The sequence below is a fragment of the Lepus europaeus genome, chromosome 3, assembly GCF_033115175.1.
Source record: "Lepus europaeus isolate LE1 chromosome 3, mLepTim1.pri, whole genome shotgun sequence".
In the NCBI taxonomy this organism is placed as follows: Eukaryota; Metazoa; Chordata; class Mammalia; order Lagomorpha; family Leporidae; genus Lepus; species Lepus europaeus.
Window position 1 is genome coordinate 148525586 of NC_084829.1, and position 15575 is coordinate 148541160.

The 15575-nt window shown below is 38.9% G+C and overlaps 1 protein-coding gene across 5 annotated transcripts in view; it reads left to right on the forward strand.

Annotated features, from left to right (window-relative positions):
* The window catches only part of STXBP5 (syntaxin binding protein 5), a 228252-nt gene that overhangs the window by 35817 nt on the left and 176860 nt on the right, over positions 1-15575 (forward strand). For all 5 annotated transcript variants that reach the window (XM_062186890.1, XM_062186892.1, XM_062186893.1 and 2 more), the window contains exon 3: positions 14882-14963. In XM_062186890.1, coding sequence (XP_062042874.1) covers positions 14882-14963 — 82 coding nt within the window. The remainder of the gene's footprint in view (positions 1-14881; positions 14964-15575) is intronic.

Consider the following 15575-nt stretch of genomic DNA (forward strand, 5'->3'; position numbering starts at 1 on the left):
TCCCTGTTTGCTGGCATAGAAGTCCTTGTAGTAATTTCTGATGATTCTTTTTATTTCTGTGGTGTCTGTTGTTACGTTTCCTTTTTCATCTCTGTCTTGATTTGGGTCTTTTCTCTTTTTTTTTTAGTTATTTGGGCCAACGGGGTGTCAATTTTGCTTATTTTTTCAGAAAACCAGCTCCTCGTTTGGCTGATTTTTTGTAATTTTTTTTTTATTCAATCCTGTTGATTTCTTCTCTGGTTTTAATTATTTCTCTTTTCCTTCTAGATTTGGGTTTGGTTTGCTGCTGATTTTCTAGATCCTTGAGATGAACTGAAAGCTCATCTATTTGGTGCGTTTCCAATTTCTTGATGTAGGCCCCTACTGATATAAACTTTCCTCTTAAACTGCTTTTGCTGTATCCCATAAGTTTTGGTATGATGTGCTGTTATCCTCATTTACTTCTACAAAGTTTTTGATTTCTCTTTTGATTTGTTCTATGACATATTGTTCATTCAGGAGCATGTTTTTCTTTTTTTTTTTTTTTTTTTATTTTTGACAGGCAGAGTGGACAGTAGAGGGAGACAGAGGGAAAGGTCTTCCCTTTTGCCGTTGCTTCACCCTCCAATGGCCGCCGCGGTAGGCGTGCTGCGGCCGGTGCACCGCGCTTATCCAATGGCAGGAGCCAGGTGCTTCTCCTGGTTTCCCATGGTGTGCAGGGCCCAAGCACTTGGGCCATCCTCCACTGCACTCCCTGGCCACAGCAGAGAGCTGGCCTGGAAGAGGGGCAACCGGGACAGGATCGGTGCCCCGACCGGGACTAGAACCCAGTGTGCCAGCGCCGCAAGGCGGAGTATTAGCCTAGTGAGCCGTGGCGCCGGCCAGGAGCATGTTTTTCAATCTCCATGTGTTTGCATATGCTCTAGGGATTCCTGAGTTGCTAATTTCCAACTTCATTCCTTTTTGGTCTGAGAAGCTGCATCCTATCATTCTAATTCTTTTGAATTTGCTGAGACTTGCTTTATGGCCTAGTATGTGGTCAGTCCTAGAGAAGGTTCCATGTACTGCTGAGACGAATGTAAATGCTTTCTCTGTAGGATGAAAAGTTCTGCAGATATCTGTTAGATCCATTTGGGCTGTAGTGTCATTTAAATCTACTGTCTCCTTGTTGATCTTCTGTCCTGTTGATCTGTCTATTTCTGAGAGTGGAGTATTGGAGTCCCCTGTACTATTGTATTGGAGTCCAAGTCTCCCTTTAAGTCCCTTAACAAATGTTTTAAATAAACTGGTGCCCTGTAATTAGGTGCATATACATTGATAATCATTATATCTTCCTGTTGAATGGATCCCTTAATCAGTATATAGTGCCCCTCTTTGTCTCTTTTAACAGTTTTTGTGTTAAAGTTTATGTTGTCCTATATTAAGATGGCTACACCCACTCTTTTTTCATTTCTTTTGGCATGGTATATCTTTTTCCAGCCTTTCACTTTCAGTCTGTATGCATCTGTTGGAAAGATGTGTTTTTTGTAAGCAGCAAATAGATAGGTTTTGTTCCTTAATCCAATCAGCCAATCTGTGTCTTTTAACTGGACAGTTCAGGCCATTAACATTCAATGTTAATACTGAGAAGGAGTATCTTTGCCATTTGCCAAAGATATTTTCTAATATATGCTTTGAGCTTCCTGTGATTTTTTTGCTGTGAGTTTTCCTATCTTTACCTTCTTTCATATTGATGACCGTGGTTCTGTGTTCTGTGTGTAACACATCTTTAAGCATCTTTTGCAGGGCTGGACGAGTGGTGACAAATTCTTTCAATTTCTGTTTGCTGTGAAAGGTCTTTATTTCTCCTTCATTCACAGATGAGAGCTTTGCAGGATATAATATTCTGGGATGGCAGTTTTTCTCTCTTAGTACCTGGGCTATGTCTCGCCATTCCCTTCTAGCTTGTAGGGTGTCTGATGAGAAGTCTGCTGTGAGTCTAATTGGAGATCGTCTAACAATAATCTGGCGTTTCTCTCTTGCACATTGTAGAATCTTTTCTTTGTGTTTCACTGTGGTGAGTTTGATTACAACTTGTCGTGGTGAGGATCTCTTTTGGTCATGTTTACTAGGGGTTCTATGAGCTTCCTGTAGTAGGATGTCTCTGTCCTTCTCCAAACCCGGGAAGTTCTCTGCAAGTATCTCACTAAAAAGGCCTTTTAATCCTTTCTCTGCATGCCTTCAGGAACTCCTAGAACCCGAATGTTAGGTTTTTTAATAGTATCCTGTAGATTCCTAACAATAGTTTTTAGATTTCTAATTTCCTCTTCTTTTCTTTGGTTTGACTGTATACTTTCCTGTGCTTTGTCTTCTAAGTCCGATATTCTCTCTTCTGTTTCACTGACTCTGTTTTTAAGGCTCTCTACTGTGTTTGTCATTTGATCTATTGAATTCTTCATTGCATTTTGATTTCTCTTCACTATCACACTTTTCCTGTTCTGCTTGTTTCTGCGTTTCATTTTGATTCCTCCTTAAGATTTCATTTTCTCGAAGGAGATTTTCTATCCTGTCCAGTAAGGAATACTGTAATTCAAGCATTTGTTTTTGAAAACTTCTAATTGTTCTTATCATAAATTTTTTGAAATCCGTATCTTGCATTTCTTCCATCTCATCATTTTCATAATCTTGGCTTGGGGTGTGTTGTTCATTTCGGGGCATCGTAGTGTCTTCCTTGTTTTGTTTCCTCGGTTTTTGCGTTTGTTGCTTGGCATTGTAGAGACATTCTTTGGATTCTGCTTCCCTCGCTGTGGTGGTTTTTTTTGTTATACTGTGACTGTATTAAGTGGACTGTCTGCTTTTGGTGGAGCCTTAGAGGCTTGAGATGGGTGTGGCCTGAGAGCTCTGTTTGGTTTCTCAGGGTTAAGGGTGTGTCAAGCTCCCAGGTTAGGCTTGTTAAATCTTTCTCTCTCTCTTTCTTTCTTTTTTTGATTCAAAAGGGAAGTAATTCCACACAGCAGAATAGAATTGGAGGTAGTTAGCAGGGGAATGATATACCCACAGGAGGCAGATATCAGAAGCTCTTTCCCAAGGACCACACAGGGATTCTGTACTGCCCTCAGTGTGGGCTCAAATTGTCCTGCAGTCTCCCACTGAGTTGCCAAGGTTACCGAATTGTAGGGTCCTTTTTTCACAGTCTTAGTTCATTAGCACCACACATTCACTAGGTCCTAATATCCTGTTATTTCATACCCCCCCCCCCCAGTCAGGTTTTTCTGCTATGCTGAGGGTGGGTGCAGACCTGAAGTCGCCCTGCTTATGACGTATGTCCAAAATGGCGCCTGCTCTTTGTCTTGCTCACCTTTGAGAGGTGAGCAGAGAGAGAGAAACTCGTGTCCGTAGCGGTCACTTTTTTTTTTTTTTTTTCCTCTGTCTTCTAGTTAGTCTGGTGAACTTTTCCCCACGAGGTTTCAAGCCTCGTTCCCTCTAGTCTCCTCTTTCCGCTCACCCGCTGGTGTGTTGGGCTATTGAGGTTCGGCTCACCTCGCGTTCTAGCACTGGTGTGTTGATTCTGCACTGGTGTCCTGAATTTTGGGCTCCCACGCTCTCCACACAGGTCCACTATGAATCACTAGTTCTGGAAGAGTTTCCTCTGCTGTTTCTTCCCCTATTCTTCCTTGAACCTGCAGTATCTCCACTTTTATTAAACTGTCTCTTCCCGGACTATCAGTGTGCTCCCTTCCTATTCCACCATCTTGCCACTCTCTTTTTTTTAAGATTTTTATTTATTTGAGAGGCAGAGTTACAGACAGAGAGAGAGACAGAGACAGAGAGAAAGGTCTTCTGTCTGCTGGTTCACTTCCCAAATGGCCACAACGGCTGGAGTTGGGTCAATCTGAAGCACAGATCCAGGAGCTTCTTCTGGGTCTTCCATGCGGGTGCAAGGACCCAGACACTTGGGCCATTTTTTACTACTTTCTCAGGCCATGATAGAGAGCTGGATTGGACCCAGCACCCAAATGGGATGCAGGTGCTGCAGACAGTGGCTTAGCCCACTGTGCTATAGCACTGACCCTACATATCCTTTCTTGGACAGCTGCCTTCTTCATTCTCCCCCATTCCCCTTGAACATTGGCTGCTGACATCCCATGATTAAATGCTTTAGACTTCTCAAGGATAGGATCACATATCTGGTGCCCTCTTACTCTCATTTGCTTGTCCTACTTTGAATCTCCTACTGTTCTCGCATATTTTGGACCAGTGCTGTTTTTGTTCACTGCCCTGCCTTCCCTTGGGCTTTTCCTTAATTTTTTTGTGTTTAATTTATTTTGGGGGGTGGTGTTTTATTTTAATGTTTTTAGTTTATAAGATTATCATCCTAATGACTTCCTAAACGATAAGATTTCAGAGGTAATGAATGTCTATAAACATTTTTGTTCAATAATCAAACTCTGTCAATGGTTTGATTGAATTTAGCTCCAGATTGAAGACTGCTTTACTTCATAACTCTAAGGATATTCTTTGGTCATTCCTTCACAAGTGCATCTTTTTAGTTTCTTTTTTCCTAGAGTACAACAGGGTCTTCTTTTTAAGGCCCAAAGAAGATTTTCCAGTGATGTACTTAGGTGTGAGTCTCATTTCATTTATCATTTCACAAACTTATATCTAAGGACCCATGTTAATTAGAAACTATTCAAACTCTTTTCTGTCTGTTATTTCTTTGATACATTTTATCTTATTTTTCTTTATTTTCTCTTGTTAGATGTTTCGTGTTTTAAAATAATTATATCACTTGTTTTTTCTTTTATATTTCCTTCTTCTTTATTTTGGCATTTTAAATGGGATCTACAGGTGAAGTGACAACAAACTCAATTTTTCAGGTTGTTCTCTTGAACCAGGGCCCTTTTCTTCTAGTTTGTAAGGTTTTTCTTCTTTGTGTGTGTGTGTGTGTGTTTTTTTTTTTTTTTTTTTAAATAAAAGGCAGAGAATAAGAGAGTGCTTCCACTCACTGGTTTACTCTGCAGATGTTCTTAACAGCCAAGGCTGGACCAAACCAAGCCTAGCAGTCCAGCACCCTATACTGGGCTCTTACATGAATGGCAGGGACATCCAAATGCTTGAACTATCTGCTCCCTTACAGGATGTGCGTTGATGGGGAACTGGATCAGAAACCAAGCCTGGATTTTTTTTTTTTTTTTTTGACAGGCAAAGTGGACAGTGAGAGAGAGAGATAGAGAGAAAGGTCTTCCTTTTTGCCGTTGCTTCACCCTCCAATGGCCGCCGCGGTAGGCGTGCTACGGCCTGCGCACCACGCTGATCCGATGGCAGGAGCCAGGTGCTTCCTCCTGGTCTCCCATGGGGTGCAGGGCCCAAGCACTTGGGCCATCCTCCACTGCACTCCCTGGCCACAGCAGAGAGCTGGCCTGGAAGAGGGGCAACCAGGACCGGATTGGTGCCCCGACTGGGACTAGAACCCGGTGTGCTGGCGCCGCAAGGCGGAGGATTAGCCAAGTGAGCTGCGGCGCCGGCCCAACCCTGGATTTAAATCAAGCATTCCAGTATAGGATGCAGGTGTCCCAAGTAGCAACTGAAGATGTGCCAATTATGCCCATGCCTAAGATTTTTTTTTTAAGTTAGTTTATTTATTTGCAAGAGAGAGAAAGTGAGTAAGTTCCCATTGCTAGTTTATCTCTTAGGAGTTTATAGAGCCAGGAACTCAGATCACATCTACCACATGGGTGGCAGAGACTCAACAACTTGAGCCCATTATCTGCCTTCCAGGATATACAATTTAGGAAGTTGGAATTGAGCTGAGCCTTGAACTCAGGTATTCCACTGTGGAGTGGGGGTGCCCCAGCTGGCACCTGATGCATTATGCAAATTCTTGCTCCTTCTCTACCTCTTTTTTTTTTATCATTATAATCTCAAATTATGATTTCCTGATTATTATTATTATTTTTTTGACAGGTAGAGTTAGACAGTGAGAGACAGAGAGAGAGAGACAGAGAGAAAGGTCTTCCTTCCATAGCTTCACCCCTCAAATGGCCACTACGGCATCCGAAGCCAGGAGCCAGGTGCTTCCTCCTGGTCTCCCATGTGGGTGCAGGGCCCAAGGACCTGGGCCATCCTCAACTGCCTTCCCGGGCCACAGCAGAGAGCTGGACTGGAAAAGGAATAACCTGGACAGAATCCGGTGCCCCAACCGGAACTAGAACCCGGGGTGCCGGCGCCGCAGGCAGAGGATTAGCCAAGTGAGCCATGGCGCTGGCCTTGCTGATTATTTTTTAAAAGTTTATTTTAGGGCTTGATGTACATTATAAATTGTTATAAGGAAATACAAATGATCTTAATTTATAAAGGAAAGATATTTTCCTTGATATTTTTATTTATACATATTTCTAAAATAATACTGTTTATTGATCCAAGTTCTCATTTGTTAAGAGAAAATGTAGTTCTTTGTTGTTTCTCATCTGTTGAATACATAGTATGTTTGTATCTTCATAGTTAGACTTACTCATTGCTTGTCAGTGGTATTTAACAATTCTAGACAAGAGATTATATTTGAAGAATATAGTATGTTTTGTTCCTATAATAATTGCAGTCTTTTTGTATTAAATTCAGTCTTATTTTTGCCTATTTATATGTATTGTATTTATCCACACAAGCTGATTTTTTAAATTTTTTTTTAAAGATTTATTTTATTTGTTTGAAAGACAGAGTTATAGAGAGAGGTAGAGCCAGAGAGAGAGAGAGGTCTTCCATCCACTGGTTCACTCCCCAAATGACCACAGCAGCCAGAGCTGAGCTGATCCGAAGCTAGGAGCCAGGAGCTTCTTCCGGATCTCCCACTTGAGTGCAGGGGTCCAAGGATTTGAGACATCTTCCACTGCTTTCCCAGGCCATAGCAGAGAGCTGGATCAGAAGTGGAGCAGCCGGGACTCAAATTGGCACCCATATTGGATGTGGGTGCTGCAGGCCAGAGCTTTAACCCGTTGCACCACAGCGCTGGCCTCTGATTCTTTTTTTAAATAACAGCTTTTTTGAGATACATTCTCCCTAAAATTCACTTTTAAAGCATATGGTTTTGTGTTTATCATTATATTCAGAGTTGTACAACCATCAGCTCTTCATAATTTCAAGACATTTTTACCACCCCCACAACATAACCCCATATCCATAAGAGTTAACTCCCTTTACTCCTCCAGCCAGCCCCTCACAACCACTTTTATCTTTTTTCTGTTTCTATAAGTTTTGTCTGTTTAAGGCTTTTCATAAAAATGGAATCACATTGGTTTTTTAATGTGTGTCTTCTTTCACTTAACAGTGTTTTCATAGTTCATGCATGTAATAGCATTTATCAATACTTCATTCCTTTTTATTACTAACTATTCTTTGTGTAGATACTCCACATATTTGTCTAGTCATCAGGTATTCGGATGTATTATTTTTTGCCATCGTGAATAGTGCTGCCATGAACATTCATGTAGAATTTAATTTGTGTAGTGTATGATTTCAGTTTTATTGAGCATAAACTTAGGAATGGAATTTTAAATCATGACAGCTTTTTGTCTAGCAAATGGGAGCTGCTGATCTGTTTCACAAAGTGAATGTACCACCTTAAAGTCTACTATGATTTGGAAAGGTTTATCCTTCACGTATTCATGTGTTGGAGGCTGGGACCCAGTGTGTGCTGATGTGAGAGGTGGTAGGATCTTTAAGAGGTGAGGCTTTCTGGGAGCTGTTTAGTTCACCGAGATGCTGCCCTCTGAATGGATTAAGGTCATTCTCATGGGACTCAGTTCTCACAAGACCAAGTTGTTATAGAAGACCCCCTCCCTGGTCTTAGCCTTCCTGTCTTTCAGAACGATCTCTCCCTCTTGCACGCATTCCCAACATTGTGATGCCATTCACAGTGGGCTTTCAGTAGAGCCAAGTCAGTGCCAGCCCCATGCCCTTGAATCTGTAGAACTGTGAATTAAATAAACCTCTTTGTAAAGTACCAATCATAAGTATTTTGTTACAGTACTAAAACAGACTAATGCAAAATCCTTCCAGTAGTAATTGAGGGTTCTAATTTCTCAACATCCTCATCAAAACTTGTTAATGCCTATTTTATTATAGCCATCCTACAGGATATATAATGGCATTTCATTGTGGTTTTGAGTAGCAGTTCCCTAATGACTGATGATATTGAACATCTTTTCATCTGCTTATTTACTGTTTACATATCTACTTTGGAGAAGTATCTGTTCATAGCCTTTCCTCATTTTAAATCTGAGTTAGCTTCTTTTTGTTCAGTTGTGAAAGCTCTATGTATTCCAGATACCAAATGTTTGTCAGATACATGACTCAGAAACATTTTCTAGAATTCTGTGGATTATACTTTCACTGTTTTGATGGTATCCTGTGAAGCACTTTTTTTTTTTTTTAAATATATGTTCAGTATCTGTGGTCTTTTTTTTTTTTAACTTTTATTTAATGAATATAAATTTCCAGTGTACAGCTTATGGATTACAATGGCTTCCCCCTCCCATAACTTCCCTCCCACCCGCAACCCTCCCCTCTCCTGCTCCCTCTCCCCTTCCCTTTGCATCAAGATTCATTTTTAATTCTCTTTATATACAGAAGATCAATTTAGTATAAACGTTTCAACAGTTTGCACCCACATAGAAACATAAAGTGAAACATACTGTTTGAGTACTAGTTATAGCATCAAATCAAAATGTACAGCACATTAAGGACAGAGATCCCACATGAGGAGCAAGTGCACAGAGGCTCCTGTTGTTGACCCAACAAATTGACACTCTAGTTTATGGCGCCAGTAACCAAATCAATCTTTTTTTTAAAGATTGATTTATTTTTTCAAAGACAGAGTTACAGAGAGGCAGAGGGATAGAGAGAAAGAGAGAGAGAGAGGCCTTCCATTGGCTGCTTCACTCCCTAGATGGCTGCAACGGCCAGAGCTGATCAGATTTGAAGCCAGGAGCCAGGAGCTTCTTCCCATTCTCCCACATGGGTGCCAGGGCCCTAGGACTTGGGCCATCTTCCACTGCTTTCCCGGGCAATAGCAGAGAGTTGGATCGGAAGTGGAGCAGCCGGGACTCAAACCAGCACCCATATGGGATGCCAGCAGTGCAGGCAGCAGCTTTACCCACCGTGCCACAATGCCATCCCTGATGCATATTCTTAATTTTGATGACTCTGTTTTCTCTTGTGGCTGTATTTTGGTGACATGTCTAATCTGAGGTCATGAGGATTTACTCTTTTGTTTTCTTCTTAGAGTCTTATAGTTGTAGCTCTTACATTTGGGTCTATTTCGTTTTGAGCTAATAATTGTATTTGTGTGATGTAATGATGAAAGTTCATTGTTTATCATATGGATGTCTAGTTTTTCCACACCATTTGTTGAGGAAGGTATTTTGCATTGAACTGTCTTGAAATCCTTGCCAAAAACCTATTGTTCATAAAATAAACAATTTATTTCTGGATCGTCAGTTTATTCCATTGATCTGTTTATCTAGCCTATGCCAGTACCATTCTGTCTTTATTCGTGTAAAATTGTAGTAATTTTTAAGATTAAAAGCATCAGTCCTCCAGCTTTCTTCTCCTGTGTCAAGATTACTTTGGATAATCTGGTATCTTGTATTTTCATGTGAATTTTAGGATTAGCTTTTCAGTTAATGAAAAGATCTGGGAGCCAGGTAGATCTTGTGTTAATTTGGTACATCAGTTTGGTGACTATTGCCCTCTTAATAATACTTTCTGTTCCAAGAATAGGAAATGTCTTTCCATGTATTTAGATTTCCTTTCACCAATCATTTATAACTTTGTGTGTAAATTTTGCATTTATTTGGATGAATTTATTTCTGGATATTTTGCTCTTTGTGATGTTACTATAAATGGAGTTATATTCTTAATTTTATTTTCAGGTTGGTCATTGCCAGCATACAGAAGTACAGTTGATTTTTTTTATATTGTTCTTGAGTTATGCAATCTTGCTGAACATGTTTATTTGTTCTAATAGTTTTTAGTGGATTTAGAATTTTCTTGTATGTAAGGTTATGGCATCTATAAATAATAGTTTTTACTTCTTCCTTTCCAATCTAGACATTCTGTATTTCTTTTTCTTGCCTATTTGCTCTATCTGGAACATTCTGTGCTATGATGAATAGAAGTGACAAGAGTGGACATCTTAGCTCTTTCCTGATCTTGGCAGGAAAACATTCAGTCTATCATTAAATATGATGTTAGCTGTGCTTTTTTCTTTTATTTTTTTTTTTATATTTTATTTATTTATTTGAGAGGTAGAGTTACAGACAGTGAGAGGGAGAGACAGAGAGAAAGGTCTTCCATCCAATGGTTCACTCCCCAAATGGCTGCAGTGGCTGGAGCTGCACCAATCTGAAGCCTGGAGCCAGGTGCCTCTTCCCAGTCTCCCACGCGGGTGCAGGGGCCCAAGGACCTGGGCCATCTTCTACTGCTTTCCCAGGCCATAGCAGAGAGCTGGATTGGAAGTGGAGCAGCGGAAACTAGAACCGGCGCCCATGTGGGATGCCAGCGCTGCAGGTGGAAGATTAACCTACTGCGCCACGGCACCGGCCGCTGCGAATTTTTCATACATGTCCTTTGGCCTTTTGAGGAAGTTCTCTCCTCCTAGTTTTATTGTGGAATGTCGTTGAATTTTTGCCAAAGACCTTTTGTATGCCTGTTGAGATGATTGTGTGGGATTTTTGTCCTCTACTTTATTGCTATATTATTCCATTGATCCTATGTGATTTTTGAGGATAAGATTTATTCGTTTTTATATATTTATTTTTATATTTATATTGATATATTTATTTTTATATGTTTCTTATTTATTTGAAAAGGCAGAGTTGCAGAGAGAGAGTGTGTGTGAGTCAGATCTTCCATCCTCTGGTTTACTCGCCAAATGGCCACAAGGGCTGGGGCTAGGCCAGGCCAAAGCCAGGAGCCAGGAGTCAGGAGCTTTATCTCCCATGTGGTTGCAAGGACCCAAGTATTTTGGCCATCTTTTGCTGCTTTCCCAGGCTCATTAGCAATGAGCTGGATCAGAAGAAGAGCAGCCGGGACATGAATCTACAGCACCTTTATGGGATCCTCAGCATTGCAGGCAGTGGCTGAACCCATTATGTCACAACAGCAGCCCCTCATTTTTATTTCTTATTTAATTTTTCTGAATTCTAGACTCATATAGCTGTGGGCTCTAAAATGCTTTTTTTCTCATAATTTTACAGACAAAGACATTTGTAAGGAGGCTGTCTCAAAATTACAGCTAGAATTAGAATATGAAATTCCATTTTTTATTTATCTTGCTGGGCCATATTGTTCATTATTAAAACTAATACTTAGTGCAATATGCTGAATTAACATGAAAAATAAGGGTAGGATTTTTTTTTAGTTGACAATTTAATTGATACACAATTGGGTGCAGTATAGTAATTTTACACTTGCCTGTGATTTATACTGTTCAAATCAGGATACTTAGCATTTCTGTTTCCTTTACCATTTGTTATTTCCTTTTGTTGGAAAATCCTTTCTTCTAGTTGTTAAAAAATATATATAATAAATTGGGGCCGGCATTGTAGCATAGTGGGTAAAGCAGCAGAGGATGGCCCAAGCACTTGGGCCTCTGCTACCCATGTAGGAGTTCCTGTAGAAGCTCTTGGCTCCTGGCTTTGGGCTGGGCAAACCCTGGCCATTGTGGCCATTTGGGGAGTAAACCAGTGGATGGAAGATTCATTCTCTCTCTCTCTCCCTTTTTCTCTCTCTCTCTAACTCTACCTTTCAAATAAATAAAATAAATCTTTTAAAAAATGTAATAAATTATTGTGAGCTATGGTCATCCTACTATGTTTTAGAGCACTAAAAATTATTCTTCTTAGATAGTATTTTTCATTGGCATATTGTCTACCATTTAATAGTTTATTATGTTTATGGGGCCGGCACCGTGGCTCACTTTGTTAATCCTCTGCCTGCGGCACCGGCATCCCATATGGGCTCCAGTTCTAGTCTCGATTGCTCCTCTTCCAGTCCAGCTCTCTGCTGTGGCCCGGGAAGTCAGTGGAGGATGGCCCAAATGCTAGGGCCCCTGCACCCGCATGGGAGTCCAGGAGGAAGCACCTGGCTCCTGGCTTCGGATCAGCATGGTGCTGGCCCTAGTGGCCATTTGGGGAATGAACCAACAGAAGGAAGACCTTTCTCTCTGTCTCTCTCTCCCACTTTCAATAACTTTACCTGTCAAATAAAAAAAAAGTAAAAAAATAAAATAAAATTTTTGTTAACCTCCATGTAATTGCCTTCCTGGGTATATAGACACTTTTTATTCTCTGTAATTAAATGTTAACATCCATAGAAAACTGAAGTTTCAAGACCTTCCTCAAATGCTTAAATTAGTAGAGCAGGTTGCTTATTCTTTGTTTATCCAGAATCAAATTTATATATTCCCAAATATGTTCCTATTATATTTGATAGTCTAATCAAATAATTTATCTTGATATTATTTATACTGATGTAATAGGAGTATAAAAAGAGAGGATTTTTTTTTAATGGAAATCTAAGATAAATACTTGGAAAGACTTCCTGAAGGTCAGTCTGTTAATAATTTCCCATATTATTCAGTGTGAATGAGATAAAACTGTACAGGATAGGAAAACATAGTAAGACTCCATGTGAGTATTATACTCATAATGCATTGCTAGTATCTTTAAAATTCTATTTAAAAATTAATCTGGATAGTTGTGGCTATGTTTTATCAAGGAAAAGCAATTCTGAACTCCAGTTTGTAGACTCACATTCAAAGAAAATGCCTTAGTCTAATGTCCGAAGATTAGCAAAATTATCTATGTTTTGTGATAAAATATATGTAAGTAAAGTGTAATTTTTATGATTCTCAATGGTAGATCACACTTTTCAATTAACCTTAGTAGTTGATACTCATATGGCAAGATGAAATAAATTTTATTTACTTTATTCACGTAACATGGGAATTGTAATTTATGCCAGAAAGAATAATTTAGCTGAAAAGATTAGAATTACATTTAATTTTAGGCTAACATAAAATAGAAGGAAAAAATCCATGTAAATAAATGTCACCTATTTTTCTAGAAGCCAAAGAATAATACATTGAACATGAGAACTTATGCACAATTATTCTTGAGAAAACCCAAAGGGGCACAGCAGTTTAAGATGCTACTCCCCATACTGCAATGTAGGTGTTCAGTCTGTGTCAGCTGTGTTTCCAATTGCAGATTCTTGCTAATGCACACCCTGAGAGGCAATAAATAGGTGATGGCTCAAGTGCTTGGGTACTTGCCACCTTTGTGAAAAACAGATTGAGTCCCAGGACCCTGGTTTGGCCTGGCCCAGCCCTCACTATTGCAGATATTGGGGAGTTAACCAGCAGATGGACTGTTTGTCTCTCTCTCGCTCCTTGTCTTTCAACCACAGTGAAAATAAATGAATAAGCTCTTAAAAAAAAAAAAAAAAAGAATCCTGTGGCATGTCTTAAAATACATAAATTATTTGTATGCCTGAAAATGAGTTTGTATACAGATAGCTATAATTTTGTTGAATCCCATCAAATTTTACTTTTTTTTTAATTTTATAAATATTTACTAATTAGTGAAAATTAGAATATCAGCATGTTAAAATGGCTACATTATTTCAGGTTTATGAAAGTAAAATGCATATAATAGTGCCTGGAACATAGTGAATTCTAAGTATATGGGTATTTGGTTCTATTTTTTTCTTCACTCATTCTACCTTACTAAGAGTATAGACTCTGGAGCCAGACTGTTAATTCAGATCCTATGTTTGCTATTTCCTAGTTATCTGACTAGGGGCAAATTATTTAATTTTTCAATACTTACCTTGCTATATATGTTTAAATGGAGGCCAAGAACTGCTTGAGATGCCTGCATCCCATATTGGAATTCTTTGTTTTAGTCCTGACTATTAGTGCACACTCTGGGAGGCAGCAAGTGATGGCTCATTGGAGACTTATGTGGAGTTCTGGGCTCTTGGCTTCAGCCTGCTCCAGTCATGGCTGTTGGGGGTATTTTAGGAGTGAACAGGTAGATGGAAGATCTTTCTATCTGTGTGTGTGTGTGTGTGCACACGTGTCTGCTTTTCAAATAAAAATGAAAAAAAAAAAAAGATTTAAAGACTGGAAAAAGTAACCTGATTTTTTTTTTAAACTGGGGATAATAACACATTCTTCATGGGTTATGGAGCAGTATCTTAATATAGATAACATGTTTATAATAATATTTGATATAGGAAATATGTAAATTTTTGCTATTATGTTTATCATCTTTATGTTGATTCATATCCATGCTCATTGTAAAAGGCCAATATATTTATTGGGGATGCAATATCATGCTGTACTTAGAAGTATAGTTATGTAGTTCTTCATTATATTTTTATCCCAGTTAAAAACAGCACTACAGGAATGAAAATCATAGTAAAAAGGTTATTGTTTCTTAAAACAATATTCTAAAATGGCATTGGTCTTCTTTTCAGATATTTGCTGCCCTGGGCAAAATTGTATGTTCTATATTCCTTTTCTCCTCTTATTATTACGTTAACAGGAAGAGTACAGTTTGGGTCAGACTAAAGTATATTAGCTATATATTATGTTATTTCTATATATTTTATTTTTAAAAAAATTTTTTCCCTGAGGAACAGTTTTCTCATTTCTTTTAGACTTAATTCTCAGGCTTCTGATTATCAATAGAAACTGATTAGAGTGATATGTAATAACCTAACTCTTAATTTCAATCTCTGTGAACTGTATTGAATATTAGGTCACTGGAATATTATTACCCTATTAAATAACCAACTAACCAATTTCTTAAGGAAAATAACTCCACACATATTATAAACTCCTTAATGGAATTAATGACAGTTTTGGTCGTCCAGGAGTAGAATGTTATTGCCAGCATGACAGTGGGGCTGCAGTAATCCAGCTCCAGTTCCTGATTAATGAGGTTAGTGAATTGTTTTTCTTTCTCCTACTTATGTCTGAATTCTTACATTCATTTATGTTTAAATATTTGAACAAAAAGTAATTTCTTGCAGACTAGAGTAAATGCATTTTAAGGTACCATCATTGACAGTTACATAAATAATGTAAGATGTTTTCTCAAAATAATGTTGCAGATAGAATGATGTAATTATTTTTGGAGCAAGGTGCTGCATTTAAATTTTATTTCAGAGATGTTGAAAGTTATATAATATGTAAAAAATCCATATTAAACATTTTTTAAAGATTGAGTTTATCATAAATAATAGAATGTAGGAAACCAACATAATTAGAAAGTGGTTACTGACTCAAGTTTGTGGAAGTAGTTGATGATACCTTGCTTTTTGATAAGAGTGTGCGGTAAGGAAAGAACTAGATAAAATATCATTTTGTCAGCCCAGGAAACACTGCACTTGCAGAATTTAAAAAAGTATGTTCAAAGCCAGTGCTGTGGCGCAGCAGGTTAACACCCTGGCTGAGGCGCCAGCATCCCATGTGGGTGCCAGTTCTGGTCCCAGCTGCTCCTCTTCTGATCCAGCTCTCTGCTATGGACTGAGAAAGAAGTAGAAGATGGCCT